The 27,854-nt window shown below is 35.8% G+C and overlaps 1 protein-coding gene across 2 annotated transcripts in view; it reads right to left on the bottom strand.

Annotated features, from left to right (window-relative positions):
* Nucleotides 1–313: 313 nt before the first annotated feature.
* pasi2 (Protein) overlaps nt 314–27,854 on the bottom strand; it is a 98,514-nt gene continuing 70,973 nt past the window's right edge. Inside the window, exons 1-6 of one of the 2 annotated variants that reach the window (XM_069835143.1) lie at nt 14,487–14,803; nt 11,202–11,401; nt 7,458–7,587; nt 5,524–5,618; nt 3,626–3,862; nt 314–2,020 (exon numbers count right to left, since the gene is read on the bottom strand). In XM_069835143.1, coding sequence (XP_069691244.1) covers nt 1,919–2,020; nt 3,626–3,862; nt 5,524–5,618; nt 7,458–7,587; nt 11,202–11,399 — 762 coding nt within the window. In that variant the 5' untranslated portion in view covers nt 11,400–11,401; nt 14,487–14,803 and the 3' untranslated portion in view covers nt 314–1,918. Of the gene's footprint in view, nt 2,021–3,625; nt 3,863–5,523; nt 5,619–7,457; nt 7,588–11,201; nt 11,402–14,486; nt 14,804–27,854 lie in introns of those variants that run through there. The other variant, XM_069835144.1, reaches the window with a different exon arrangement.

The raw sequence follows: 27,854 nt of genomic DNA, 5'->3' as shown, positions 1-27,854 counted from the left end.
AAAATAATAAATCCTGCCCATAATTGAGATTGAACCCAGACTCTTCCAGTCTGTTATAGCCAATTTGGGCCAGAACAAAGTATTTTTATGCACAGTAAATCTACTGCAAATCAGTCTCAAAGGCCTTACTTTATCATTTTTTCCTGCCTAAATATAAATCCTTAGCAGTTTAACTGCTGTATTTGAATTCAGAGGACAATATGGTAATCACCAGACAGCTGAGGACCTATTTCCAATATTAATATATATGACTATAATTATTGTAAGAAGAGGGATGCAATTGGTTTTTTTTTAAAGTACATACAAAGAGTAATATGTATAAACTACTGTATTTATTTATATAAAATTTGTGTATTTGTATTAAAATAGTACTCACATATTTATAAAATGGACGGAAACAATTTATACTAAGTGTTACAGCACTGTTTTACTGCATTGTTTTACTGGCATTTGTATGGTATATACAATATGCTCAAGGGTATAGTAAGACCAACCAGAAGTAGCAGCTGAACAACAATAGGGAAATACTATAAACATTCTGTCTTCACATTCTCTGCAAGTTTCTGTAACCAATTCTGTCCATGTTGCTGTTGTGCAAGAAATGATAAAAAAAATATATTGGTAATACACAGACAGAGAAACATACCGCGCATTCAACTGCCATTATTGGCTAGCCCTACTACAGCATCAATATGATGCGTCATTTTTGAAGACTGAATACTGCATACAATAGTTAATTATAAACTGCCGTTATATGCCACACCCTAAACATTCAAGATGTCACCCACTTCACAAACCAAAAATAATGATGGCATGGCTTAAAAGAATGTTATTGGGAAAATACGAGTCATTAGCCACAGATAGCACATCTTGAAGTAATCAGGGTGTGGTTTACAAAAAGGAAACATCAGCATATTTTTTTAAATTCTGGAATGTTACTGATGACTATTATTGTACCAAATCATATGGAAATAATACTGCATTTTGAATACGAATATAAACTAGATAATTAAGTAAATGGTGTGATACTTTCTCATACATTTATGCAGTAACTTATAGTAACTGTTATTGTATGTATATAGTCAAGTTGACTATATTTTTCGATATTCCTTCCTCCGTGCCTGTTTCTAAGCCATATTCTCTACTTAAGTCTCCTTATGACTCTCACAATTTGAAACAAAAGCCTATTGTTTCTCTTTTAAGGCTATATGACACAAAGTGTATTCATTTGCTGCACTGGAATCTTTAGAAGCTCGGCGAATAAGACAGTACTGGGTAGCAGATGAAGTTGCTGATGTAATGACATGTGGCTCACACATGTAACACACATAAATTTTATTATAGGCTAAGTGCATCATACCATACTTTTGACACTTATCAAACGATCAACTTTTTTTTTTGCACTAGTAGATTGACTTAAAGCCTTGTTTATCTGAACTTGAAGTACACATGACTTACAATATGCCTATTTTCGTCAGAAGAGCAATACAGATGTGTTTTATTATAATAAGGTACTATATGTTGCATTTCTGCAGGTGGAGCATTGTTATCAAGTAGATACACGTGAATACTGTTGTGTAGCTTAAAAATGTATAGAACTACAAAAATCCAAGGATTTAAATATTACAAAATAAACATAAATAATAGGGTAGATATAAACGTTTTAGGTCTGCAGTTCACTTTCTTCACATAAAAGAAAAATTCTCTATCTATACAATCTATAACTTAGTATAGAAATTGCTTCTCATATTAGATACACAATATAATTAATTATTCCATATTCCAGGCAAATCAATACCATTGAGTATTTTTGATATTGTAAAATGTTACACACTCAACATTTAAAATCCACCTTGATAAAAAAATTATGCAGAAGGCACATTCTTATTACTTGTATAAAACCAATAATAGTTGTTAATCACATAACTGGAGCAGTGGATACGGTGCTGTGTGGTGTGGTTGGTCGTGATCCTGCTATTGAATGTGTAGTAGATGCATTCAGAGATGCCATGGTTCCCATCTGAAAGGAAAGAAATATTTTTTGTAGTTTCATTCATCATTACAGTACTTACTACATTTAAATTCTGAATCATCATTATCATCATCTTCCTTTCAAGTAATAGGGTTAGTGGCCTATTATTGTCTTCAACTATCATTTGTGAGGTCTTCAGTGAATCTTTTCCTTTGTTATAAGTACCAAAAATTCGTCTAGGTATTCTAGAACATCCCATTCTTTTACGTGTTGAAGCCAATATTGTCTGTACTCTTGTCAGTTTTGAATTGAAGTGCTACAATTTTTTTTAGAATTATATTTTGTGCATGATATTACATTTTTATTCAAATTTTTTTTATAATTATGTCTTTCTATATCACAACAATGTATTTATGAAATACGTAAATATTTTTCTGAATTTATCTAGAAATGAAAATTGTAAACCCTATAATTATCACAACTACAAGTAAACATTTTATTGCTGCATTTAAATTCTGAAATTCGAAAACTAAGAAATTTCTTTGAAAAAAAAAAAGTTTTATATTATGAAATATCATTACCAAGTATCTTCAGTAACTGGGTCATTTTGATATTCTATCCTTCTGTTGTCATAACAAATCAATAGTAGTTATTCACAAGCATTTGACTCTCTTCTCATGTGGTAAATATGGTGCAAGACTTTTTTTTAAGGTAGGATAGAATAAAATGTTAAGAGGTTGTATGTGTTTCAAGTTGCCTCTTATCACTGCATCTTACAATAACTTTTATGTCACATGCTGCTTTGTGTTTCCTACATAAGATTTAAGGTTTTATACTGGTAGAAACTTAAAATCATTCTAGGGATGGCATCTTTGATATCCTAAGGTGTTAAAAATGCCTTTCACAAATACATCAGTCTTTTTGTCAGCTATTGTCTCACAGTCACAGGGAATGAGTTCTGCTGTTCCAGTTCAAATTAAACACAGGTGACAGAAATCCTCGGTCTCGCTCATCTTTTTAATCTTAGGAGCTGTGCGTCCATTATAGTGGCCAGCTAGTATTATGGTCATTACGTGATATAATATGTTATAAAATTGTATGTTATATATAAAATACGCCTGATATTCTTTAATTTTATATAACATTAAGGACATTGCACTTGATTAAAATGATAAATTTTTTTTTTCTTAAAAAAGGAGCAAAATCATTTCAACTGCAGTCAACTGAAACCTAGTCAGCTTCCATGCATACCATTACACTGATTGCTTTACACGGGCCCTCCCCATCTTTTACCACAGGCTCAATTGACTGCAGTGCCAGGACGCGAACCTGCGATCTTAGGCACGACATGCTGCCGGACATATCTTGTGCGCCTTAAACCGCTCAGCTAACAAACCCAACACGAAGTTACCCGATTATGCAGGTATATGAACCCCTGGTTAAGAGTAAGGCATTTGTGTGCAGTAGTGGCATAAGTCTTCCGGCTTCTAAGGGTTAAGATGGCACTTTTGAGGGCTGTGACTAATAAGGAGACTGTCATTATCCTTGATTCTTATTTAACTTTAATGCACTCTTTAATTCTTTGCTATTTCATACCAGGTTATGTACGTGCAGAATAATCCAGATATTACATGCAGTAAATTTTAAACTTACTCTGAGATGGGCAAAGTCCTCCAGTCTTGTCAGATCTGAAAGCTCGAGATAAAGAGAGTATACAAGGAGCCATCCATATACACTGGCCACAGTGTAGATAATCCAAAGAAGACACATAGCAATGTTGTAGCCAAATATCATATCATTTACTATCGATCCAAAAACAAATGCAAACAGTCGAAACAGTGTAAATACAGCAAAGCAGTAGAGCCATGGAACCATCTTCTTTTCATATTCCTTAAAGAAAAGATAAGAGATCATTAAGTATATGTCTACATTATACCTTGCTTTCTCAGATTATGTTACACATATTACTGTCCACCACTGTTTCCTCTGAATCTCAGGAATCAGGTTGGATGAATTCCAAATCCTGCAGATATGGTCTATATAATCTATATGTGTGTGCGCACGTGCGTGCGTGCATGCATGCGTGTTTTTTTTCTACAAAACTTAATTACGGAAAAAAGTACACGATTTAATAAAAATACATATTTATTGCAAATAATAGCGAAATCTGACAACAGATATGACGTCATCACATGTTTTGGCCGTAGTTAAAGACTATCTAGTTGTATTGTTGACTGCATGGTGATTCTTCATTATTTTTGTTTCCAAAACTAGATGCACAGTTCATTAAGGTTTCAAAAAAGTGCAATCCAATAATCTATCATGAATAGATTAATTCATGTAGCCTCTTTCATAGGAGAGAATTGAATGCTATGTGTCAGCCAAAATTTGTGATGCTAAGATCTCGAGGTAAGCACAGGCATGACATGAAATTTCTTTTGAATTATTAACATTACTCAATGTTATAATGTAAGACTACTGTAAATATTTCCTGTTCTTTAATTCTACGCAATATTGGTTGAGAAAATAAGGAGACAATGCGGTGGGATACATCCTAGTTAAGAGTGCAGTATGAAGTGCAGATTGTGCCTCAACAAAAGCATTGAAACTAATGTATTTCTGCATACTGCTACAATAAACCAGACAAGACTTCATCTGCATCTTTTCAGAAGAATGTAAATACGAACCACCAAAGATATTCATCCTGTATGACTTGGGAACATATGTATATGTTGAGGTTTCATGTGGGATGACGTCAAATCAAAAGAAGTGAAGTTTGTAAGTAATGTGATATTTTCTAAAAAAAAAAAAAAATAAATAAAAATAAAAATAAAAAAAAAAGTTGCACTTCATTTTCGTTTTAATAAGGAAGAAAGTTTTGGGATACATATTATGAGATCGTATTATATTTCCTGTTCCACTTCTGATGATAAATAAAATTTAAGTATGTTTCCTTATCCTGCTTGTGACATTACTCAAGTCAAATGTCGCAATGTGTGTTTATATGCTACAAACTCTATGTGACACAGCTTTAGCTGCCTTCAAGGGGATCGTCCTCGGTGGAGTTTGAACCCATGATACTTGAGTCCAAAAGCAAATATGATAACCATTAAATCACCGAGAACTTAAGCTGATGCTAAGTAACTACAAACAGGCGGATCATTTGTAATGAACTAATGAATGAATATACAGAGTCCGCCAAAAAAATGTATACACACTTCAGCAAAAGAAAAATCTGTATAAAAATGTTAATACTAAATTTATACAGACATCAAGAGATGAATCCACGTTACTTCTGATGTCTACAATTACACGAGGTGCTCGAAGTGGTTACTAGGAGCATCCAGATACTTAATATGCATAAAGTAATCAACCCAGTGGAAACCAATCAACCCAGTTACATGCATACATTTCCTTATGTGCATACATGAAATGAAAATTAATCACGCGCACACACATATGTCCATATTGTGGTTTTCAGGCCAGTGAAGTACGAGTCAAATATTTTATAAGCTCTGAACTGTAAATAATTCTCATTGCACTATACAAACCTTTCTCAAGGCAATGATGAGGATTATACTTGTAACAAATACAGCGATGCCTCCGATGAGTGAAAACAAGGCAAAGACAATCAGGGCATTGCGTACTGGAAGAGAAATTAAAAACAAATGTCAGAAGAAACGAATTCAGAACCTTATTGTTGTCAGTAATTCCAGTGACTGTGATGAACAATGTACTAGGAAACACACGCAAAGAATAGAAACCCCAAGTATAGTCTTAGAGGCTAGAAGAAGAGACTATTAGGCATACATGGTGGAAGTGAAATAACCCTGCAGATTGAAAGGGACGATAGGGTACATGTAAATGAATAGAAAACCTATATTACGTTTTATGTTTAAATGCATAGTTAATTACAAAATTAAGTTTGAAGTTTGAGCAGTCCGACAACATCATTGCTAATACACTCTACTCGTGATACAGATGTAAGAGGTCAACGAACTCTGTGAGTCTCAGTACATAAGCTGCTTCTGTCAAGATGTTGCCACTTGCTCACTTCGTGCAATGGCTTGAATTTTGGGGTTTTTTAAATTAAATTTACACGAAAACCATGCATGCTATTGAAATATTCCAGAAGGATAAATTATTCTTTATTAGATTTCCTATCGATATGGACAAAAATCACGATCCTTCTCGCAATAATTACCGAATAAGAGATTGTTAAACATTTGGGAAAAAACATTTTTTTTTTTCCCTGAAAAAAAAAAAAAACTATGAACTTTCCACCAATATCATACAACATGAGCTATTCGCTCTGGAAATCTGCAAGGCTATTTCACTTTCACCCTGTATAAACTATGAATGTGATGACTCGTTTTCATCCTCAAAAGTCGTCAGTTGTTCTGTATCTTAAGTCCAGGGTTGTGTAACTAACTCCATGCTTTTGATTTTAAAGATGCAGGCACAATAAACCCTAGATGGCTGAAGTACTTAGAACTAACGTAACTTTCCCTGGCTCCATTTTAATTTGATTTTGTAATTCGTAAATATCAAATGAAATCTCAAAGTAAATTTCTACTGTCAGATATCTATCTACATTTCACTCTTAAATATTCTTAGTTATTGTTTGATTGTATCTTTGCTCTAGAAAGATACGCCTTATTCACTAAAAGTCGCATATGCCTTTTCTGTAAATCATTTTGCATTATGTATCATCAAGGTGGTTTACATTACTCATCATCAGTATGATCGTGTGGTAGCATAGCTGTTAAGGCATAATGCTGCAGACCTGAAACATCATGGGTTCGATTCCCGATGGGATCATGGATTTTCTCCATTGATCTACAGTAATCCTTCCAACCACAGAGTTTATTCACGCTCTTAACAGAAATGAGTACCAGGGCATTTTCTTGGAGGCAAAAGCGGCAGCAGTGTAGGACAGACATCCGACTGTCATTACTGCTGATTGTACAGTAATGGTATGATCCTTAACCTCCCACTACTGTCTGAGACAATCTGGTCTGTAATGGGGTTGATTTTACCTTTACCCTACCTGTATGATACTCTCACAATAAAACAGTATGCAAGTCTAATATCACGCAATGAAAGCTATATTTTTATAAAGATTAAAATCGGAATTGAAAAACAGGGCACATAATAAACCCTGCAAAATATAGAGAACTATTCAGAAACACCAAGAATGGAAGTGGTAGTCATGTTTAAACTAAATACACAACATGATTATTCAGTAGCAAATCTTCAAAAGATTCAACACACTCTATCATCTGCAATAAACCTAAGGGTCATCTAAAGTTATTAATGTTAAGAAAGGACAGTAGCGAACTTTTCAAACTTTACAGGGGTGCAAGATAAATAGGGTAACACCTAAACTCAATACTTGAATATGGAATAATATATTATGTTTTCATAAAGAGGAGAAAAATTGCTTCCACTTAGTATTAGGGTTTGAAAAGTCCTTGTACTTTACCATGGACATTTCCAACATAGACGAACTCGAAGCTGATAATGTAGTAACCGTAGTGGGTGGAACCAGGTGCTGCCTGTGCAAGGCAGTAAATATCAAACACGGCTGTGAATATTGTGAAGAGGCCCAGGAACTGGAACATGACATACGAATCCATCACACATGAATAGCATAAAATCTGCATAACAATTAAGTGATTCAATATATGTAAATGCACAGGAACCACATATCCTGTGTGCAAATCAAGTAACATGCAAGCGAAGGCTTAGTTTTCCAATCACAAGCCCAATAATGTTGTTCGAGAATATTATTACATCATACAGGAAAGTGTAGTCTCAGTTCTTGCATAATTTAAACCAGTTTACAATTTGCCTGTCATGATTAAAGGGTATGAGGAACCGAAATGACACATTAAAAAAGGACAACTCGAAAGTAAAACCTTTAGTATCTTTTAATCAACAAACAAGATTAGAATGGTATCTGCATTAAAGAAAGGATTCCCAAGATACCTTTAGAAATGGAAATAAAGTGAAAAAAGAAAGAAATGTTGGGAAAGACTGAAATAAATTTGGAATTAAAGAAAAGAAAATATAGATAGGTACAGAATTTTGTTCTGAGAATTTACATAACCATGTAGGAGAAACCAGACCTCGTCTTAAAAGAAAATAAGGGATTGGTCAATCTCTCCATCATGAACACAGGTCAAAATTCAATTGCAAATCCTACGACTAGAAACTAGGGGCCATATTCATAGACATTCTTAGTGCAGCCTTCCGGTGGATGATCAGCGAACTAACGTTTTTCGTATTCATAAACCAGTATTAGCGATATGATATGAATCCTATACAAGTAACCAGTCGATAGCCGGGGCTAGTTTAGCACGCTCATAGCGCGGGCTAGCGAAATGTCTATGAATAGCACCCTTAATCACCTGTTCTTAGTTCATGTATCTCTGCACCTTTATAGAGATTTAGTTTTAATAATTTTGTTACTTTCTGAACTGAACTGTAGGGTATTCCTATTTGTTGAGAAAGCCACGTAAGATATTGTCTGCAACTTCCAGTTTCCCGAAAATTTCCTATTATATCATGAACAGTAGTTGAACAACTTGAAACATTTTAGACTACTTCGGAAAATTGTTGCTCAAATTGCATTCGTACTTCTCAAGCAGATATCCTAATCTTTGTGTCTTCATAAAAATGTATTAGATTCTTATTTCGAATCAGCTTATTTATAGTAGAATCAATGTTACTTTGGACTTCTGATAACTGGCATGGCTTAAGGCTGGTTCACAATAAACAGGGAATGGAAACAACGAGAATGGAAATATTGTTAAAATAAATATATTTAAATGTGAGCAATCACTATTAATTTTCACATTCCTGTCCCCAGGGTCCGGCAAGCTTCTCGTTAATTATGAACGCTCACATTTAAATACATTTATTTTAGCAATATTCCCGTTCTCGTTGTCGTTTCCATTCCCGATTTATTGTGGACCAGCCTTTACGGTCACTAATTATGTGGGTTACAAGTCGTCATGATAACCAAGTATCCAATTACAGTGTGATGCTCCTTGCTCTCTCCCCTCTAGCTTACAGACAGTGCTGCTACATTATCGCACATACTGCACTTAACTGATTGGTTTTAGCAATAGCAGCAAGTTGGTAACACTGCCAAGACAGCAGATCCATAAGCCACGTGGCTAGCAAGCTGTCATAAGTCAAAAGAAACACTAATTCTACTATAGTTCGTTACTGGTTTGGAATCACCAAGTACAGTTTTTTTATTGGTCCCAATAGTCTTCGTAATATTTTCTTTCTTTTATTTTACAGCTATAAATTAACTACACAAAACAATTTTGTCAGACACTCATAAACCACTTACAACATAGAAATTCCTGTAGGTGACTGGAACTGACTGAGCTGGGAATGCAAGTATAACAAATGCGGAGAATTACGAACCACACAGGCCTACCATACTAATGATATGCTAAGCCAATGATAACTAATTATTTTAAAATGATAGATCAGATCAGTAAAGTTCTCAGAAAATTATATTCATCACCATTTGCTTCTTAATGAGTATGAATGTATGGTAAAGCAAACCTGACATTGGCACCTGTTTTGAAGTCAGAATTCACATAATCGTCAATGGTTTAGACGACTTATGTTTGATAAGCTGGTGGCTAATAAAGATATGACATTAGCAATATATGTGGAGCTCTCGAGATTGTAAGCAAGACAGCGAAAATAGCAACAAGTTGATCAGGTAGAAAATGTTCCTATTCACATCATTATGTGAAAACATGTTCAATAATAATAATTCGCGATTTAAGACAGCGCTTATTCCGTTGGATCCCGGCCAACTAGTCACTCATTACGAGTGCACCTCAGCACATGTGTGGACTTCAGTCCTAGGTTCATAGATATCTATGACGTAGTGCAGAGGGCGGCCACTAGAGGGAACCCAAGAGTTGGAACTTAAAACTGAGACGATTCTGTCCGACGCCGGGGTGGAATCAGGTGTGGCTTAGTGGATAAAGCGTCAGCACGTACAGCTGAAAACCCGGGTTCAAATCCCGGCGCCAGAGAGAATTTTTCTCCGTTCCATTACTCTTTCATCATATGATGACGCAGAATATCTGCATGGAAATATCATATGTACTTCGGTACATTAAAATAATATATATATGATATGCGTAAATCACTTCGTGATTTAAGACGGCGCTTATTCCGTCAGATCCCAGCCAACTAGTCATTCATTACGAGTGCACCTCAGCACATGTGTGGACTTCGGTCCTAGGTTCATAGATATCTATGACGTAGTGCAGAGGGCGGCCACTAGAGGGAACCCAAGAGTTGGAACTTAAAACTGAGACGATTCTGTCCGATGCCGGGGTGGAATCCGGTGTGGCTTAGTGGATAAAGCGTCAGCACGTAAAGCTGAAAACCCGGGTTCAAATCCCGGCGCCGGAGAGAATTTTTCTCCGTTCCATTACTCTTTTATCATATAAAATAATATAAATGAAAAGAAGAATCATACTATAAAATTTAGTGATTAGTAGACTTGAATTAAACTTGTAAAGTAATCAATTTAAATATACTATACTGCTAAACTCACTTGAGAAGTACACAGTCATACACTACTACAAACTGAAGACTGCATATTTTTGGACGATTAATACTTCCCACTCCGCTCGGCTTGGCTGTAGCAACAAAAGAAACTACCTGCAACCCCCTCGCACCGATAGCAAGAATACCTCAGGTCCCAGCACTAAACTCGTTGGAGGAAGACAGTAACTGTGTTATAAGTTTAAAATGTCGGCCTCATGGGAGAATCCTCCTGTCTAGACCTGGTTGTCCTGTTCTTGTCAATGTTAGGTAATTCTACTAATGGTTATCAATTTGCAGACCATGAACTTTCACGCACTTTAAAGATTTGCAAAATATTATTCAAACTAATCTGTTATATAATTATTTTATTTTTCATCCACTAAATTACACTTTTAGTGATGTGTGAACCATAGTCTGAGAAATGTTAAGGATAATAGGCCTGGAAGGAAAGTGAACATTTAATTTGATATGACATGCTCATTCAGCTAACACTTCATTATTACCTAATCATCATCTTCTGATTCCCAGTAGCCTCTGTAGTTTCAAAATGGTATAAAATAATATTTACTCAATATTTTTTATTAATACAGATATTTTTGTCTAAAATCTGCCATATAGAACCACATTTCATTACCAGAGAATAAAATCCTGTAACCAGAGCTCCCCTTTGTATGTCGAGCACAATTGCATCTTGCAGTATTGGCTTCTGATACCACGGTATTTTTACAGATCTCATAGAACGAGAGGACTTAAGGTTAGCTGAAGACCTTGTTGTTACATGGGAGTATACTGATGGCGTCCCCATGCTCGGAGTCTTCCTTCCGTAGTTCATCTCTGAAACAAAACAATAAGAGTATGACTGAGTTACAGATCTAAATCTTCAACTAAATGCTACACTCAACTCAAGGGAAGGGAGATGAGATATGATGCTAAGGACTGGATTAATCTTGCTCAGGATAGCAGCTGATGGCGGGCTTATGTGAGAGCAGATATGGACCTCCAGGTCCTTTGAAAGCCATTTGTGAGTGAGTGGTTGCGAAGTTATGTATAATAGTGTGCTCGAACTTAATATTTACACCGTGTCACAATCCTCGGTGCATCACTATCACAACCCTGGTGGTTATGAAGTAGTGTACAGTGGTGAACCCAAACTTAATACGCAAATATAAAAATCTCTCAGAAAACTGAAAACAACACCAAAACTGGTTAAATGTTATGTTTTATTTAACAATGCTCGCAACTGCTGAGGTTATATCAGCGTCGCCAGTGTGCCGGAATTTTGGGTTGAACAAGGATTGAGAGACTTCTCTTCTTGCACCTTCAGCAATCTTACATGTCATACCAACATAACTTACGAGACATTACGAACGTTTCGCGCTAGTTTGCAGTGTTCCAGCAGGATGTTTGCCGAGTATTTTAAAATATACAGTATATTCATAGCTATTGAAATGGCTGCCGTAGGTGATTGTCTTAATCTTCCCAAGCTGAGCATTGTTAATGCTGAAAATGAAGCGCAACTGTGATGCTGAGAGAAAGGTCTGCTTCCAGCAAATATGGAATGTCCACTTTGTGGAGACTTGCTGTATCCTCAATTTCGCAGGAGAGTCAAATGCGGTTTATTTGCCAAAAAATAAAAAAATGCGCCGGGCATGAGGTTTATGGAATGTTTAAGTTGTCTGCTGAAAATAACACATTTTTCAGTCGACCAAGAAAGTTCTTCTTATTATGTACGATTTTGCAATTAAGTTTTTCTATTACCAAACAATAAAAAAGTGCGATGAGACAAATGTAGCAGATGTAGCACGGAGTCAACGAACGCAGATTGGTTTTCATACGTGAGGGAAGTGTGTAGAGGTAAGAAAATGGAGTGTTATGACAGGTTAGGTTAGTTTAGACTTTTATTATGCCTTATGTAATTATCTGTTACAGATTAGGTTAGTATTTATGACAGATTAGATTAGGTTAGTTTAGAATTTTAGTGACAGGTTAGGCTCGATTAGTTTAGGATTTTAGTGACAGGTTAGGTTATTTTATGATTTTAATGTCAGGTTAGGTTAGGTTAGCTTAGAATTTTAGTGACAGGTTAGGTTAGTTTAGAATTTTAGTGACAGATTAGATTATTTTAGAATTTGTGACAGGTTAGGTTAGTTTAGCTTTTATTGTGCTTTGCATATACGAAGCTGTGACAGGGCAGGTTATGATACTTCAAGCTTTTGTTATGCGTTATGTAGACAAATCTGTGGCAGGTTAGGTTAGGTTAGGTTGGGTTGGGTTGGTTTAGGAGTTTAGTGACAGGTTAGGTTAGGCTAGTTTAGGCTTTTATTGTGCTTTGCATATACGGAACTGTGACAGGTTAGGATTGTTTAGGCTTTTGTTATGCCTTGTATAGGAGAGTCTGTGACAAGTTAGGTTAGGTTAGTTTAGTTTAGGATTTTAATGACAGGTTAGGTTAGTTTAGGCTTTTATCCTCCTTTGGATATTCGAAACTGTGGCTGTTTAGATTAGGATACTTTGCAGTTGCGAGATCCTTTCGAGGCTCTGATTGAGGGTGTTAAGCAGGGGGAGTGAAACTGAAAAAGGAGTTTCCAGTTAGCAAGACTGTGCAGGCTGTTGTTTTGTTGCCCGATCACCAGAAGCGCTAAACGTTTCAATGGAATTTTCTGATTGGATGCTAGAGGAAAAGATCGTTGCATACGAGATATACTCGTAGGCAACAGAAAGCCACACAGAACAACAAAATAGCCGCCATATTTCTTTTGAGACGCGAGCCTGGTTACTGTTTTATGAGTCGTTTGTATGTTTATGTTATTTAATTAAGAAAATAAGTGAAAATTTCATCAGATCAACTAATATTTTATTTATACTTGTTCTGTTGAAATTTTTACTTATCTTAATTAAATAAAATAAACACACTATAATAATAACATTCATCCTTAACAATCTTTATGATTTGGTCAACAAGACCACCAATATCGCGCTCAAATTTTCAAATGTTAAACTTCACAGCCAGACCACCAGAAGCGCACCATTTGTTCTCTGTTTCCCTGTCGTAACATGCGCCGTGCACTTCAAATATTTTGCTGTTCTGTGGTGTTAAGTCACTCTATCGCGGCGTGTGCGTTTTGAAGAAGGTGATAGCGATTGAGTGTGGCCGTCGTGAAAAGATAGTGATTTTTGTTTTTTTTTTTTTTTACGTTGGCAATTGAAGTGCGTCGGTGTCTGGAAATTTCCGTTGTGATATTTGTGTGTTTATTCTAGTATCATGTGCTTCAGTTGAGTGTTTTTCAGTGGATATTGAATTAATAATAGTTCTGCGTTCTTCACATTACATCGCATCGTGTGTTTCATATGACTACAATCGTTTCATTGACTAGAAAGCAGAATGTTTGCACTCGCATTACGTTGGACGTGTCATTTCACAGCTAATTTGCCACATATCTGTACAATTAGTTTACTTGAAACAATTACCAATACAATGCTTAAGTTTTAAAATGCATCTCCACAAAAACAAATCGCTTAGAAATTCGGCCATTTTCTATTCCAAAATTGGCGGAAGTCAATCAACTCTCGTTTCTCCGAATTTTGTCCCGCAGGATCCCTTTTACATGCCAGTAAATCTACTGACATGAGCCTGTCGCATTTACATAAGCATACTTAAATGTCATCGATCTGGCTCGGGATCGAACTCGCAACCTCGGGCATAGAAGGCCAGCGCTATACCACTGCGCCAACCAGCCGACACCAAAACTGGTAATTTCCATTATTCTTACGAGGAGAAGGCCCTCCGTATATGTTTATATCTGACAAATATTCCAACCTCTATATACAGTTTACTGATTTTCATGTTTATTTCACATAAAACCTTAGATTAAAACATGATACTAAACGTTCTATAATTCTTATTTAGATCAATTATTACCTGTACAGTTTCACCGAAGTCGCAATTAAGCAGTAAACACACGACAAATGCATAAGCAACTAAACGCCAATGGACTAGACCTAGTTTATGTTATAAACTGCCTACGAAGCTCAGAAATTATTACTTCGATAGTGTTATATAGGGTCTGATGCAAACGCATACGTTATATTGGATTTTAAAAAACTGAAATGTCCAAAGCTCTTCAAAAGTCACAAAACACCTTAATAAACACAAACTACACCCACAACAAGCAAGGCGTGGCTGTGATCGTTGTCATAACATTAACCAGTAGTCACTACCAGTGTTGCCAACTCGATTCTTAAAAACCCGCTAAGATACAGTATAGAAACCGCTAAATTGCTATACTGGCAATGCAAAAATAAGATCATTTTATCGTTGTGTGTTAAAAAATCGCTAAATCCCTATATGAGCAATACAAATTTCATAAATTTTACCCGCTAAACTAACACTGAAAAACGCTACATCTAGCGGGAAACCGCTGAGTTGGCAACTAGGGTCACTACTGCGTGCCTAATCAAAGTTGCCAACCCGTCAAATCAAATGTCACCAAGTAATAGTACTGTACAAAAAACACCGAAATTTATGCATTTTATTAATTTTACTTATACGGGAGCACTTGTGTTAAAATACAAATAAAAGATACGTCACATTATTCAGAAATTATAAATTTATCTTTAGACTTAGAACATTTATATTTCTCTTCTCCCTTCTTTTCAAAGACATCCTCCTCTCGAGAAGCTGTCGCTGCGGGCGGATGAACACCGAGCCCCTACACACCGTAGCGGAGAAGTGAGAAATATGTTCCCAAATTGAAGCAGCAGAAAGCCGCCATTTATTTGGTAGAAAACGCGCGGGATTTCGAAACCGCTATTTGAATACGTGTTGTATTGCGTATCCGAAAGCTAAATGTTTTTGTTTAAAGGAACAATACTTCCTTTGCGAGATACCTTTAAGTACCGTATTTCTGCTGTCAGCAGAGTTGCTAAGTTTTCTGGGAGAGAAATCAGGATATCAGAAGCTAACTTAAGACATTAGACTTGCAACACTTTATCCAAAGACGTTTTATAGTTTAACCACTTTATCATAAGATTTATAGCAGTTTCCTGCAAAGTAGTGTTTGCGTGTTTTTTAATGTAATAGGCCTATTCGCCTTCGTGAGAAACAAGAGGACTATAATATAATAATATATATTATAGTCCTCTTGGTGAGAAACACTAAAATACGAAGAACAGTGTCACCAAGAGGTTATCACTGAATCTCGCTAGACGGAACTGAAATATAAGCTATTTTCGAGCGAAAAAAAGGCTAGATTTTCATAAAATACTTTAAAATCAAGTAATTCAAGTTTTAATTTATAGATACTGTTAATTATATATCACATGTTTTAATACTGAATAACTGAAACTATGATTACTGTACTGTACCTGATTTAAATAGAGATTTTCTCAGGATCATCAGGGTCATTGTCTATATGGAGCCTCAATGTTCAGTAGCAATGAAGAAGTACTTGCAGTGGTGGCAATATCTCTGCTATTAGATGTATGTGAAGTGCTCGGTGATCCGTCACTTGATCCCTTCTTGTACGCAGCCAGGATCCCTACTTTACGTACCTATCACATTTATTGACAATATGTAGGCAAATCTTTACGGCTGCCCAACTTTCTTGATGAAAAAAAATGCACTGAGTGAGGTAATGTGTTTTGGGTTTCCAATGTATTCATATATGGATCACGTGCTTTCTCTGTGCTATTTTATTGATTATATTAATTGTTTATTTTGTCTTCTTTCTGTTTATCTACAGTGCGGTTTTGAACTCCCACTCACGAGGTTTGCTCATACTGTGGTACCTATATTCTTTAATTTATATTTGTTTTATGCATATAATAACTTTTTATTGTATCTTTGTTTTTATTGTACATTTAATATGTACTTTTGTGGTTTTCTTATTGTAATAATAAATGTATATTTAAATGTTAATGTTAATAATAAAATTAAAGGTCTACGTGAGTCACGTCATCTCAGCAAGAAATGGAAAGAGTTGGAAGGGAAGGATGATAAGGAGATCATAATATGTAGGCCTATGTTCTTGCATGATGAAACATGTTTGAACTCGTCTCTACATTACAACATATTATTACGTGCTTACCATGAATAGTTTGAGATAAATATTTATACAATATTAAGTAAATTTATCTAAAACTGGATTAAACCAACGAAGCTTTTCCCCGCCTGCTAAGCGAATGCCGCTAAGCTAAACATAAAAAGCTAGATTTAGCTTGAAAAAAGCTAAATTGGCAACACTGACGAAGTCTTTTATTAACCACGAATATGTTTTAGCCATTTGCTACTAAATTAACTTTGCAACTTTTCTTTTTCGGAACCGCTACTGCAACAGTTTCACTATATGACGATGAATCCATGTTTAAATATAATTCACTAAACTATAAAATACAGTAATTGTATAGCTATGTCTGTTATTAGTGTAAAATGACGATATCAAAGCGCTATCTTTTTTTGCCACTCAACGCCACACATTGTTTAAATTGCGAGAGCAGCGACTAGGGACAACGGATTAATCAACAATGCGGTAGAACTAGGAGAAGTATTATTTTGCGAGTTTAGTTGTCTTACGGCAATCAGCTGGGCTATCTCATAGACTTATTAATATCCGCGGGTTACCTCTATGTTTATAATGTTGAGTCAATATATAAATAAAAATATCGGATAATAGGAAATAGAGACATAATTTGTTTAAATATGTTCTAGGCTAATATCTGTAAAATCGGGACTTTTGTCAATACCGACTCGCTTTCATCGGTATTCAAACAGGAAATTGGGAGAATCCCGCCTAAATTTGGATACTCGGTAACCCTGGCTCTCACACTTACATCATTTTCATAGGAACTTTGAATGTGAATATTCATAATCACGGTTAATAAAATAATTAATATGTCAACTTTTTACTTCAATCTGTAGGTTAGACTGCTGTATGAAGTCATAAACCATTATTACTATTATTATTATTATTATTATTATTATTATTATTATTATTATTATTATTATTATTATTAGTAGTAGTAGTAGTAGTAGTAGTCGTAGTAGTAGTAGTAGTAGTACAGTCTAAGGTAGTAATAGTAGTAGTAGTAGTAGTAGTACAGTCTAAGGTAGTAATAGTAGTATAGTAGTAGTAGTAGTAGTAGTAGTAGTAGCAGCAGCAGAACTAGTATAAGAAAATGTTTCATTAATCCATAACTAAGACAAAATTACTTTCAATCATTTGTATTAAAAAATTAACTTTTTTAACATGTATACAGTTTCTGTATCTTTAAATTCGGTGAATAATTATTCATGTATGCACTGAAACAACAGCTCTTTGAAGAAAATGAAGGATATGAAGTGGATGAAGGACTATAGCAATGTACGAGTATAATAACGTAGTTTGAAAGGCAACTACTATCTTTGAAATGAGTTGAACACATTGAATGATTCATTGTAGGGTAGAAATTCTCTCTTTGGATTGCACCTATTCACTTTCGAGTAAGGGAATCTTTACTCAGAGGAAACCTGAAGCATAAACAGTCACATGGCAAGTACAATAGATTGTCTTCTGTAACATAATATGGAGAAAAAAAATTGTCTTAGAAATTATGCATTAACTAACCAGTGAAATATAACATTCCTTCCTTCTTTATCTTTGCATCCGTGTGCATTGCTGCAATTAAAAGCAGCACACGAAAGAACCATACTTATTCAGCTCTACCAAACAAATGGCCGCTCGTCGACTGTTCAATTCACAGATAACACACAGAGCCACTAGCATCAATGAGCGGTCTAGCGGTTATTTATAGTCCCGTCGCTCTTATTTCCGGCAGCCAATCACGTTGCAGGTCGGCTACATTCAAACGTGTGCGTCTTGTGATTCGCTGATGATGACGTTATACATTTCCTAAGGCTCGATAAATACTTAATATAATCGCCTGCCATTTTGGCTCTTTTGTTGGCGTTCGCAGAAAGCACATGAGGACGTTATTTGCCGCTCAATTATTTGCTGAATTACAGTACGTTTGATTTGTTATCATAGGAGCTACGACATGATAATGTTTAACGGTGTGGCAAATAAATTCCTCGTCTGTTAGCTCGATAACGAAAGAACAAAAATGGCGAACGATAGGCTACTACCTACATAGACTTTATAGAGCCTTCACTTCCTAAGATGTAAGCAAACAGGAGGAGTCACGCCGGGAATAACAGCGTCGCGACTATAATAAAGTATTGTAATTATGTTTAGGAAATAGTGTTGTCACTTCAGACCAATATACTGTAGTTTTGTTAATTCGGCCACAGAAGACGATGATATTATGTTAGTCATACACAGAATGAAATTCATGACCGTAAAAAATACTGCTTGAAAGCAACATCATATAAGTAGCAAAATTTGAATTGTTATATTGAATTATTTCAACGTTACAATTGAGACTCGGAATTCAAGAGGGGCCCAATATTTAATCACTTTCAACATTTATTTCTCATGCAAAATAATTAGTAGAAGCTTGTTGCCATGGTTATATGAAAAGATGTAATGGAGATGTAGGCCTACTTACGAAACAAAAAATAATTAGTCAGAGGCATTTTGTAGCAACAGCAAACATTTTTTTCAATTTCCTAAAAGTTTGATGAAATGGACTTGGGCCTCTCTTGGATTCCGGGTCTCAATTGCTTCTTTGTTAAAACGTGTATATGATAACGTTATGGAATTTGCGTTCTTTTGTTATGTGTGTTTTTGGAAAATATAATTTCAATTAATGCTCCGCCATAGATGCAACTAAAACCTTGTGCATCCCTCGTGTTTATCGTACTGCTCGTCTCCCCCCCCCCCCACATGTTACCTGCACTTTGTTTACGTTTTCACGGTGCCTAAAGGAGACGCTCTGCTGTATGTATAAACTTAGAATTGGAAAACTAAATACACATAAAGAAAAACAACTTACTAAAAATAATAGGCTATTTTGAGGATTCAGTTTTGTTAAGAGCTTTCAAAACGCCTTTTTCTCAGAGGTAATATTTTTGACTTCATGTGTTTTGCTAGTAAGTCGACGATATGATTCCAACAATCATAATGAAAATAATGATAATGAATGCCTACAAGAGGCATATAATATATTACTTGTTTATAATTTAATAACTTTTATTAACACAATAGCAAAAAGAAGCAAACAAAATTAAATTAATCATTCAATTATGAAATATATTTATTGCACTTGGTCTATAAATTATTGTTAAATTTGGTAAGCCTCAATTTGTAGCGTTATATTATTAGTTACATTATTATGCGTCTAGCGAACTGGTTTCATCCTCCTCAGAGACGTGCAGATTCATTTTCTTCCCGTAGGAACTAAGTGTTTAACCATGTGGTTGAAATGCTAGCGCGCTGAACTCCCAACCAAGAGGCCCAGGTTCGAGCTCCGACAAGGTCGATGGCATTTGTGGAGGACAAAGCAGACATTGCAGGAGGGTTTTCTTGGGGTATTTCCGTTTCCCTCTATTATTCCACCTACACTGTCCACCTCCCCCTCATTTCATCTATCATCTGCAATAGTAAAAGTAGTCTGGAGTGTAGTATTGAGTATTGTACGGTACGGGTTTCCGATGCTGGAGATCCCTGGGGATTATCAGGCTACTTGCCTGGTGATGGGACCGAGCTCTCTTAGGGGCTGAATAAGAATGGCCCACCTGTCAGCGTCGGTTTCACGATTATGGTTCAGGAAGAACTTGGAGTTCCGAGCCCATGGAACCTATCAGATTACCCCAATGCCACCTGTTGGACTTGGGCAATATTGCATTATATTATCGGCTGTATAGATGTATAGATTCAAGATATTCAGACAAACATTCTATAACTGAAATCGTCCCCAAAGTATGAGAGGTGTTGTACCATGCTAATCGTTCGATCCTAGTTTCGTGAGTTCAAACTCCTCCAAGACCGATGAATTATGTGTGTGTCTAATGCTCTAATGCCCACCCACTTCACTTTACGTGATTCGGGTTCCGCATACTGCGGAGAAGTGGCAGACTGTGACCCATTTTCAAATTGCACACCACTTCGGCGAGCCACGTTATGCATGATATGTATCTGTGAAGAGTTATGTCGTGTACTAGGGTGAGTGTATGTTAAGTGTTTGTGTAAGTGTAGGGAATGGGTGAGGATGATGATGATGATGAGAAAGGAAGGAAGAAGGGGAAACCCGGTGCCGGCACATAGCCTATTCCTGTCGAATAGCACCAAAGGGGCCGCCAGGCTTAACGTCCCCATCCGACGGCCAAATCACTATCAACAGTAACATATTTTACAAGAAAATTTTACAAGAAAATTTCTGACCCCGCCGGGAATCGAACCCTGGCCGGCTAGTCTGGAGGCAGATACGCTACCACAGAGCTAACTCGGCGGACACCCGATGAATTATAAAGAGTGATAAAATGACTTCAAAACTTCAAGATCAAGTTTTCATTAGATACAATGTTTTTTTGAAGATTTTCAACTGTCACTGGCATTGTCTGAAACTGTGTACAATAATTCTGGCGAACCTTACATATCAAAAGCATCAAGGAAAACTCTTTCATATATTTGGCATTACCACCACACGGCTTGTGAAAAAGTATAGCATATTTTATGTTATATGATTCATTTTTCCAACAATCTTTGAGCAAATCGAAGTCTCTGCCGACATTGATGATGGTTTTAGTGACTTCATCACTTATTTCATCCAAAAGTTTATCAAATTCAAGCTGAATGACCTGGAACGGTTCCCTTGTCAGTTAAATTCTCGCTGCTCCTGCCATCAAAATCCAGAATCTTAACAGAAAATGAAACGACCGAAAAAAAGCCAACACACTTAGGAAATATTATGCTACAGATTTATCTTCTACTTTTCCTCAACAACTGATTGGTTTTCTATCCATAATGATGGACGAGATTCGTAAACTTTCAACAATAAAGAAACTGGCCGAATTATTAATTACATAAAATCCTGCTATTGCCAGCAGTGTTCCTGATCTGTGTACAGTTCTAAAGCTTTTCCTCACTTTACCAGTCAGTACAGCAACGACCGAGCACTCTTTCAGTAAGCTAAAACTAGTAAAGACTTAAGCTTATAGGGACCAAGTGCGTAGGCTACTACAATGTCGCAGATGAGACTCATTTTATTATCTGTACTCGCTATTGAAAGTTAAGAAAGCAGACTAATGTCAAGAAAGTCACCAGTGAGTTCTTGTCGACGAAACAACAACATTTTGAAAAATTGAGGCAAGTCCGTTATTATTATTATTATTATTATTATTATTATTATTATTATTATTATTATTATTTGGTAATTTTAAATTCACCATTTAAATAATATTCATTTCATTCATAGTGTTCTGCCCAAGGGCAAGTCTTTCACTGCAAACCCAGCATTCTCCAGTCTTTTCTAATTTCTGCCTTACTCTTTGTCTCCTCATATGATCCATATATCTTAATGTCATTTATCATCTGATATCTTCTTCTGCTCCGAACTCTTCTCCCGTTTACCATTCCTTCCAGTACATCCTTCAGAAGCCAGTTTCTTTTCAATCAGTAACTCAGCCAATTCCTTTTCCTCTTTGTGATCAGTTTCAGCATCATTCTTTCTTCATCCACTCGTATGAAATGATATGACATGTGTAATTGCGAAAGATACATTATTTACAGAGTAATATGACAACTTTGGACGTGGGTGGATATGAGAAAGGGGGAGTCCAATGGAAATTTTTGCTGGGGGCCCATGCTTTCTTAGTTATGCTACTGTTCCATGTACCTCCCGATAAGTACCTCTGTACATTTCGTTGCGTCTGATGACAATATCTAAGTTTTGAACAGGAGTATAACTTAGGCTATTATAGCTACTTTATAGATCAGTAGGGTCTACCCGTTTTTCTTAATTATACTACTATAACGTTTGCAAATTCCCAACGTTTTCATGTAGATATGAGAACAAGGATATAAAGCTTCTATGCAACAAAAATTTCCGCACATGAAGAATCATAGAATACAAAGAGTCGTTATTTAAGTAGTAATAATAATAATAATAATAATAATAATAATAATAATAATAATAATAATAATAATAATCTCAATATTTTTGGGTCCAAATTTCGTAGCCTCAATAATAAGGGAAATCTCGAATAGTGTTCTATATTGTCTCAGGCTACTGGCTCGTTTGTCGACTTGAAGCTGCACTCGGGCGTGGATTCGATACCCACTTGGACTGATAACCTCGTTTGTTTTTTTCCGAGGTTTTCCCCAACTATAAGGCAAAAATCATGTAATCATACAACGAATCCTCGGCTATCACCAATTCCATCGACGCTAATGACCTAGTAGTTGTTACAGTGTTGTTAAATAACCAGCTAAATGAAAAAGAAAGCGTTCTATTTCGATTTTAATAATTCATTGCGTTTGGTCACTGCCACGGGATACCTTCGTTGCGACTCTACAGGTAATCTGGGGCATATCAGGTTTTAAAATTTAAAGCAGGCTATTTAAGTCACGCCGTATAGATCTTCATAAAAATGTTTTTTGTCTGCATATAAGGGGGAAGCAAAGGCCAACGTCTTTTCGTAAGCGATTATCACATAGTTGGGTAAGGGTTTGCTTTGTAATTAACAGTTTCGCGGGCAATTTCCTGAATATCGTGAACGCCGATCAGCTGAGAGGGGAGTTACGAGGGCGACGCGCGACATGTTGGTAGACAACTGACGATCGATATGCGTGTTACCAACTGTAAGATGCAGGTCTATGCCATCTGTGTGACTTCCGAGGAAATAATGAATTATTTACAAAAGATAGAGTCGTTTACCTACATCCGTCTCCAACTTTGCCTTGATATGGAGGGCACTGCAACAGTACGATTCTACGGCCGTTTTTCTATGGACGATCTTATAGTAGTCTGGAGGCATTTTACGTTGCTTTCAAAGGGGCTTGCTCCATCAAAACTGAATGTTTATAATATCAAACCGTTTAAAGGAATATAAATATAAAAGGATTTTTGAATGTATAGGCTAATGCGAAAAATAGTAAATAGGAATCCTTGAGAAACACGCAACTAGTGATTGAGGGATCTATACTTGTTTATGCAATTTAAAATTGGACATTGAATTGAAGAAATTAAAAGGAAAATCAAGTAATAGAGAAGATGCTCTTACGTTCTTCAAAAGAATCATATTCAGATGTAGACTACTGACAAAGTTGAAATTTTTCAAATAAAAAGAGAGAAAAAAAAAGAACAGAAGAAAACTAATGCGCAAAAATGTTAATAATATGGATATAAATACTTCTAAAAATAATATTGAACTGCATATACAGAGAACATTGAAGAATGAAGTATAACATAATCGTCGTTGTTCCTGCAGTAACTCCTATGTGCAAAATACACAATTTTTCAGTAGGAGGAAAAACACACATTTATTATCCTATGGCAACCATACATTGAGGACTGTGAATTCTTACATTTTCGAAAGAAAGACATATAATTACATACAGGAGACTTTATTATTTGCTGTATCACTATTTAAGGTATTTAATAGAGCAAAAATCTGAAAATCGATAAATATGTCACATAGTTATTGCAGGAACAACGACGATATGCACATTAGACATATGATTGTGATGATAATATAATGATAATGATTTTGGAAGCAGGACAACTTAATTCCTTTAATAACTTAGGCTTAATCGTGGTACTTAATTTAAATTACAAAAGAAAAAAATAGAAGTGCTGTTGTTCTTTTCTCATGTGGATTTTAATTTTTCTGATGGCTAATATTAAGTATAGGCCTACGATTTATCATAGGAAAATAAATAGAGCTATTTATACCATAATGTTGCCTCCTCCATGTAAGTGCATCGACTTAGAGTCGATAGTAGAATATTATTGTAGCGTAGCCTACTTGGTTTAGGCATCAAGACCAGCGACGTTATCATTATTGAATAAGAAGAAAAAGCTATTGTCTTTGTAGTGAAATTACAGGATAGAAGTATTCTCTGCAAGGGATAGAGAACTCAACCCCTTCATTGTATAATCCATATTATCTCATAAAACTCATTTTAAATGTAACTTATTATTATTATTATTATTATTATTATTATTATTATTATTATTATTATTATTATTATCATCATCATCATCATTGATAGGACTATCAGTAGACATAGCAACATCAGCAGTGTCATTATTTATCAATAAATTAACCGAAATTTTATGAATAAGACAAGACCGGAGGTAGAAGTGTCCGAAAGTCTTAAGATTGTTAACGACAGGAACTGCCAGAGCCAGTTTTATGATGAGCACAGTACAGTAACTTACACTAAGCTTAATTATGAGCAAAATCAAGTTACACACAACCAATTAAACTTTTCATATTATGTAAAAACTGATTGCAGGAATTTTTGTGTCAAGATATCACATACGTCAGACGAAAATGTATTCTGTTTAAAATGGCAAATATTTTCCTAAAGAGGACGTGATAGATGAAGGGACAAGAAAATGCCAAATCAATCTGGAGGCGGAACAGGTTTCATAACTAAAACCGTGGTATTGTTAATGATGATTATGATGACAATGATGATTGGTACAGATACGGAAATAAAATTTTGAGCTCCCTTGTGAAAGTTTCGTTTACAACACACTGCGCATCTGCAGTAAACAAGAGCCCCTTTACAGCGTATATATGCTACTTGTGGACTTACATACTGGCTTTTAAGGAACCCGGAGGTTCATTGCCGCCCTCACATAAGCCCGCCATTGGTCCCTATCCTGAGCAAGATTAATCCAGTCTCTGCCATCATATCCCACCTCCCTCAAATCCATTTTAATGTTATCTTCCCATCTACGTCTCCCCAAAGGTCTTTTTCCCTCCGGCCTCCCAACTAACACTCTATATGCACTTCTGGATTCGTCCTTACGTGCTACATGCCCTGCCCATCTCAAACGTCTGGCTTTGATGTTCCTAATTATGTCAGGTGAAGAATACAATGCGTGCAGTTCTGTGTTGTGTAACTTTCTCCATTCTCCTGTAACTTCATCCCTCTTAGCCCCAAATATTTTCCTAAGCACCTTATTCTCAAACACCCTTAACCTATGTTCCTCTCTCAAAGTGAGAGTCAAAGTTTCACATCCATAAAGAACAACCGGTAATATAACTGTTTTATAAATTCTAACTTCCAGATTTTTTTACAGCAGACTGGATGATAAAAGCTTCTCAACCGAATAATAACAGGCATTTCCCATATTTATTCTGTGTTTAATTTCCTCCCGAGTACCATTTATATTTGTTACTATTGCTCCCAGGTATCTGAATTTTTTCACCTCTTGAAAGTATAAATTTCCAATTTTTATATTTCTATTTCGTACGATATTCTCGTCACGAGACATAATCATATACTTTGTCTTTTCGGGATTTACTTCCAAACCTATCTCTTTACTTGCTTCAAGTAAAATTCCCGTATTTTCCCTAACCGTTTGTGGACTTTCTCCCAACATATCACTTCATCCGCATAGACAAGAAGCTGATGTAACCCGTTCAATTCCAAACCCTCTCTGTTATCCTGAACTTTCCTAATGGCATACTCTAGAGCAAAGTTAAAAAGTAAAGGTGACAGTGCATCTCCTTGCTTTAGCCCACAGTGAATTGGAAACACATCTGACAGATATGAACTCTGCTGTACGTTTCACTGAGACACATTTTAATTAATCGAACTAGTTTCTTGGGAATACCAAATTCAATAAGAATATCATATAAAACTTCTCTCTTAACCGAGTCATATACCTTTTTGAAATCTATAAATAACTGATGTACTGTACCCTTATACTCCCATTTTTGCTCCGTTATCTGTCGAATACAAAATATTTGATCAATAGTTGATCTAGTACGTCTAAAACCACACTGATGATTCCCAATAATTTCATCTACTTATGGAGTTAATCTTCTCAAAAGAATATTGAACAAAATTTTGTACGATGTCAACAAAAGTGATATTCCTCGATAGTTACTACAGTTAGTATTGTCCTCCTTCTTAAAGATAGGTATGATTATGGACTCCTTCCATTGTTCTGGTACAATTTCCTTTTCTCAAATAGCAAGTACAAGCTTATAAATTTCGTTAGATAATGCGCTTCCACTCTCTTGTATTAATTCCGCTGGAATTTGATCGATACCTGGAGACTTATAATTTTTTCAGATTTTCTATCGCAATTTCGACTTCGGAAAGTGTGGGTTCGGGCATAAATGGCTCAACAGTTTGTATTTGAATTTCGTCCTGATCATTTCTATTTGGCCTATGCATATTTAGTAATTGCCCAAAATAGTTGCTACTTGTGGACAGTCGTGCGAAATTGTTGTCTACATACAGGTGCATTTCAAGGTTCGCTCGAAATTTTTATTTCGTATCTGTGCATGCTTATGTGGTCTTAAAACTACAGAGGGTTTTCACAGTCGGTGAGTTTATCATACTGCGATAATGGAGTAACGATGGAATGAAAATGATAATGAAAACGAAGTATTTTAAGACCCATGACCCTTTATTCAATATAAATATCATACGATTTTTCTGGATCAGAACCCTTGTCCCTGTTTGAAAAGTAGGTAAGAGTAGGCTTTAACTAGCAGCGAAATATTTAATTTTTCAATAATACTGGCGATTTAAGTGAAAATACTTCCAATCGCGGAAATACTTGTAAACTGCATGCTTGCATACATGAATTCATCTATACATACATAGGCTACATACATACATACATACATACATACATACATACATACATACATACATACATACATACATACATACATACATACATACATACATACATACATACATACTGTACATTTGCGAGAACAATTACACAATTGAGAGACGCATTTAAGAACATATTGTCTAGGGAAATAGATAGGCCTAATGGATAACATCCCATCAGGTTTCTGCGCAATTCTTCCCCTTACACACAGCACAAGGAAACTGCTGTACGCTAACCTTGACATACAATTAGTCCGTATCAAATGGTTACGTTGGATCCTTCTCGCGAGGTTAAAGCAGCAACATTGTCATGGTAACCATTTCCTCTATTTCGTATTAGGTTCGAGGAGGCATTGATCTAAACTTCTGTCCTTACAGTATATTCTTCGTCTCCTTAGGCTTGTGTATGATATTTTTTTCTTGCCTTATGCAAGACTGTGGTCACATTTTCATGGGTCCTGATTGGTGACTTCTTCCATTTTATAGAAAATCCTGTGTTTACGTCTGCGGTAAAATCAAAGTTCGCGTGTACAAACCCAGTT

The sequence above is a fragment of the Periplaneta americana genome, chromosome 9, assembly GCF_040183065.1.
Source record: "Periplaneta americana isolate PAMFEO1 chromosome 9, P.americana_PAMFEO1_priV1, whole genome shotgun sequence".
In the NCBI taxonomy this organism is placed as follows: Eukaryota; Metazoa; Arthropoda; class Insecta; order Blattodea; family Blattidae; genus Periplaneta; species Periplaneta americana.
The sequence above is the reverse complement of the archived record's forward strand: the minus strand, read 5'-3'. Positions and strand labels throughout refer to the sequence as shown.